The sequence below is a fragment of the Bison bison genome, unplaced genomic scaffold (genome assembly GCF_000754665.1).
Source record: "Bison bison bison isolate TAMUID 2011002044 unplaced genomic scaffold, Bison_UMD1.0 scf7180017858356, whole genome shotgun sequence".
NCBI classification, from domain to species: Eukaryota; Metazoa; Chordata; class Mammalia; order Artiodactyla; family Bovidae; genus Bison; species Bison bison.
This window is the reverse complement of record NW_011488929.1, coordinates 7,618-12,833: the sequence shown is the minus strand read 5'-3', so window position 1 is coordinate 12,833 and position 5,216 is coordinate 7,618. Positions and strand designations below refer to the sequence as shown.

At 43.8% G+C, this 5,216-nt stretch overlaps 1 protein-coding gene across 1 annotated transcript; it reads left to right on the top strand.

Moving 5' to 3' along the window:
* The first annotated feature begins 1,665 nt into the window (after positions 1-1,665).
* Positions 1,666-2,910, top strand: LOC105005238 (putative upstream-binding factor 1-like protein 1). Its single transcript, XM_010863165.1, has one exon. It carries the CDS (start codon positions 1,666-1,668, stop codon positions 2,908-2,910), a length of 1,245 nt encoding a protein of 414 aa, XP_010861467.1.
* Positions 2,911-5,216: the final 2,306 nt, after the last annotated feature.

Below are 5,216 nucleotides of genomic sequence, written 5' to 3'. Positions count from 1 at the left end.
TCAAAAGGGAAGGGTCTTCTTGTATACAGTTGTATTTAATATGCCTTATTATAATGTCTATTGACCTCCTCAGAAATGAAATATTGACCACTTAAACTCTTTTTCAATCCTTACATACACATGGTTACCCTTCTCCTCTCTTCATCTTCCCTTTGTACTTCTATGACATGTTTCTTAGATGAATTATATCTATTACAGCTTTCTTAGATTAATTATATCAATTATCATCTCAACTGCACATTCAGTCTATGGCCATCTGGACTTTTCTTAGGAGGGAGCTATGCTCAGAATCCTAAGGATTGTTAGTGTTTTAGAGAAGATTGCATTCACAATAACATTGAGCAGAAAGTACAGAATTCTTGTCTACATCCTGTGCTCCCAGAATAAGCAGGCGTTTCCCCCTGTTATCACATTATGTCTCAGAGTGGTGTGTTTATTATGATTTAGGAACCTCCACTGACACTTCATTATCACCCAAAGTCTATGGATGCACATTACTGTTCACTCTTGGTGTTGTGCATTCTGTTAGTTTTCACTGATATACAGTGACAGGTATCCAGCTTTATAATATCCAGAAGGGTTAGACTGCTGAAAGTCATTTGTGATCACCTATTCATCAGTCCCATTATCCTAACTGCTGGGAAGCAAGGTTTATTTCACTGTCCTCACATATTTCTCTTTTTTTCCCATATACTCCTTTTTCCTTGAATGTCTTATAGTTGGACTCATGAAATATGTATGTTTTTCAGCTTAGATTCATTCACTTAGAGATATGAATAAAAGAATACCCCATGTCTCTTACTGGCTTGATCACTCATTTCTTTTTAGAACTGAGTACTATTTCATGGTCTTAATGTACCAGAGTTGCTTTATCCATTCATTATGGTTGTTTTCATGTTTTGTGATTATGACCAAAATGGCTATAAACATCCCATTGCAGGTCTTTTTTTCTTTTTTATGGATACAGGTTTTCAAATGATTTGGGCAAATACAAAGGAGCATGAGTCCTGACTTACGTGGTAGGAGGATATTTAGTTTAGTAACAAGTTGCCTTATTGTCTTTCAGAAGGCTTGTAATGTTTTTCATCACCTTACGAAATGAATCAAATTGCCTGATATTCCACTCTCTCAGTACTTGGTCCTTCTTTGGGATTTTGACCATTCTTGTCCATGTGCTGTGGTATCTCATTGCTATTTTAAAGCCCTGTTGCTTGTCAGGCATTTTTATTTTAAACTTCCCTTGCTTTTCTCTCATCCTTTGTCCCTTGAGTGAGTCCCCAGGCTCTTGTTCATTTCTATGTAAAACCCACTGTGGTGAGACTGGGAGGCAAGTTGGGTTCAGGCCTGAGGATTTTTAATTGTGAAAAGAAGCTTCATAATGCTCAACAGGACTCTCAACTCACAGGTTGGGCTGGTTTTCATTTACGTTCTTGAGGGTAAATGAAATAACAGAAGGGATGTATCCCAAGTGGGCTGTGCTTCTCTCCTGTGTCACATAGGAGAATAACTTTCCTTTTCTTTCTCCACAGAAACAGAGGATCGCACACACTGCAGGACTTCAGAAATAACTCACCTGCTGAATCTTGAGAGTGAAGAAACAAAAATTCTGCTGAGGTGTCTGAACTGCTGGGATCAAATAAGTGTCCCAAAGACCTAGAAATGGCAATGCCTAAACGCCAAGATGACTGGTCCAAGGAAGACATTGTGCAGTTATTGGAAAGTATGGAGAAAAGCATTCCATCCAGTGACGGGCACACGTTCAAAACAACCCAGTCAGTGATGGACTGGGAAAAAGTAGCTTTTAAAGATTTTTCTGGGGAAATGTGCAAACTCAAATGGTTAGAGGTTTCCCATAAGGTGAGAAAGTTTCGCACACTGAAAGAATTAGTCCTGGAAGCTAAGGAAAATGTTAGCAATCCTTCCAAAAAACACAAGAAAACACAAGAAAACAGCAGAAAGCATAAGAAACATGCTTATTTGTTCCAGAAGTCCCTGACAGCTTACCGGCACATTTCCCAAGTGATGCGACCCCAGTACATCCAAAAACACCCCAAGATAAGCAACCAGGAGCTGACCAGGGTTCTGTCTGAGGAACACAGGAAGGTGCCTGAGCAGCTGAGGGTGAAACACAGTCAGGATCTTGAGAAAGAGAAAAAGGATATTAGGGAGAAAATAGCTCTGTTCAGAGCACAGCACCCTGATCTAGTCCCAAACCCTGAGAAATCTGGTGTCCCTCAAAGAAGTGAAATGAAAGTGCCAGAGAAGCTTCAGGAGAATGTTCAAACAGTGAAGTCTCCCCCAGAAAAGAGTTTACCCATGAAGTGGAAATTCCACGGAGAGCCCAAAAAGCCCCCGATGAATGGCTATCACAAGTTCCACCAGGATCTCTGGTCGAGCAGGGAGCTGAAAGTGGTGCCCCCGAGGGAGCGCATGGTGGAGATCAGTAGACGCTGGCAGCGGGTCCCCCAGGACCAGAAGGAGCTTTATAAGAAGCAGGCGGAGGGACTGCAGACACAGTACAAGGTGGACCTTGATCTCTGGCTCAGGACTCTGTCTCCTGAAGAATATGCTGCTTACAGAGAGGCGACCTGTGCTAAGCGTAAGAACATGAGTGTGACGGGGGGCCCGAACTCCAAGATTAGAAGGATGGGTCTGCAGTCCCCATCATCAGGGAATCTGCAAGGAAGGCTTAGAGAGGACCCAGGGCTTCAGGCTGCAGAGTTAGCATCATCAGACATGATTAGAGAATATTCTCCTGCCTCAGGGAGATCAGAGGAAAATGAGGAAGAGGAGGAAGGCAGCCGCTCCTCAGCCCCCAGCAGTGAGGATGAAGATGGAGATTCTGAGCCGGAGGACCACGGGTCCAGCTCAAGGTCCTCAGCGGACTCCTCTGACTCGGATTCCAACTGAGTTTAGTTCACAACCTGAAGAGACAGAACTTTCAGCAGAAGTCCATGGGCTCGTCTCTCCATGCTTTTTCATTGCCTTCCTCCTTTCCCTCCCTCTTCATACAAAGTTGGACCTCTTGGAAAGAAGGCATCTTGAGCTGTAATTTCTAGCTTTTCCATCCACTCCATGTTCACCCTGAGAGAAAGTCAATGCAATGACGCCTCGTGGAATAAACCCTGAGCTGACTGGGCTGTGGGGCCCCCTGGACTAGACTGAGCTCCCTGAACTGGAAAGGCTTGCTCTCCTCACCCTCTGCCTGCCAGACATTTTAGGGGCTTCAGGGGTCGGTGAGCCCCTTCTCTGCGACCCTGTCCCTCAGGACTCAGGCAGTGATCTGGGGAGGGAAGATCTGATTGACTGCAAGTGGGAGACTTGCCCTAAAGAAAGCTGTCAGGCCCTGATGTCTCTGGCCCTTCTCTCTGAGCTGAGGAGCTGCCCCTTCCTTTCCTTGGAAGTGGGGCCGGCACGTGGGCAGCAGCATTTCCATGTGTGTGTGCATCCCTGTTAACTGTCCATGAGATTTTCTCACTGATCAAAATCTCAACATTAAAAATGTGTAACCCCTCCACCTGAATTAGGTTTTCCTTAAAACCAGCCTCTTTTGACCCAGTGCCCTGAGTTTTCAGGCCATGTCTGAATTTCTACAGGTTTCTGCCCCAACCCCTTCCTCCTGCTCTAGGTTACAAGTGAATCATGTTTTTACCATACACTCAAATTGTATTATGTTATGACTTGTATGGTTTGAGTGTCAGTATTTTAATTCACAGATACTAAACTGTTTGGGAATTCATTTACCACTATGACACATTTTTATTATTTTGGTTTATTGATGTATTTGAAAGTGTATTTAAATCTAATGCCATCTCATTAAACTTTTTTTCCTAAACTTTCCTGGCTATTTTCATTTTTGATTCTCATGGACAATTAGTATCATACAAGTATTGTTCTTGTATATGAAAAGTGTTGAATTTGGAGACTTCCTCTTCATCCATGATGTCTTAATGGGGCATTTTATTCCTCATGAATATACAGTTGGGGAAATACTGTAGAGCACATGGAACTCTGCTCAATTTTGTGTGGCAGCCAGGATGGGAGGGAAGTGTGGGGAAGGATGGGCACAGGTATATTCATGGCCAAGCCCCTTTGCTCTTTACCTGAAATTACCACAATATTAAAACTTCTCTCTCTCTCTTTTCACAGATTAATTTACTTATTTTTCATGGAGCTTGGTCTTCTTGCAGTGCAGGACACGTTTCCAGTTAGGGGGAGCTGGGGCAACTCAGTGCTCCAGCTTCTCCCTGGGGTTGTTTCCCTGGGTTTGGAGCAGGGCCCTAGAGCAGTGGCTTAGTAGTTTTGACACGTGGGCTTTGGTGCTCCAGGGCACCAGGAATCAAACCCATGTCCCCTGCATGGGAAGGCAGATTCTTAACCCTTGGACCAACAGGGAAGACCTACCACAGAATTATAACTGTCTATACTGCAATACAAGATAAAAACTGTTTAAAGAAACAGGCAGGAAAATACACATATGAGATGAATATAGGCTAAAATTCTGAATTTTCTAATAGAAGAAGACAACATTTGTTAAAATACTAAAATATCTTTTTATCTGTTGCTTCACCTATACATGAACTGGGAATAAACCTCCAGTCTTATAGGATCTAATTTAAGATTAAGATTTAGTGCTTCCAAAATGACTTGCTCACAGTTCGTTCACGTCCACAAAATGTTAAGTGGATTTCTTTCCTCCAGGAAAATCTAAAGGTATCTTTTGGTTGAAAAGACTCAGGGAGAAAAGCAGGAAGCACTGCTCACTGCCTGCCAGACAGCATCTCCCTTTTATTCTAGAAATGGGATTGATGCCAGGAGTCTAGAACTCAAGCCCAGAGATACTTCTGCCTCTATGGCTGTGGGACCCGGCTGCTCCACGTCATTAGACCTTCCTTCCCAGAACCTGCCCAGCCTGCACTTCTGATCCCTTCACTGTAGAAGGACAGGTGCGGGGCAGCAGCAGGAAGAAAGCAGGGGTCAGGGTCTCACCTCTCAGGATTCTCAGGCTGCCATTTCCTCCTCTAGGAGATCTTCCCATCCCAGGGATCAAACCCAGATCTCCTGCATTCCAGGAAGATTCTTTACCCTCAAACCACCGAGGAAGCCCAGGCTTGGCTCTTAAATACTCCCAAGAAGTAAAATGACTTTACTTTCAGGTGGTGACTCCTGTTTGAGTCGACAGTTTCCATCTAATCCCTGGAACTCAGGTGAGTGGG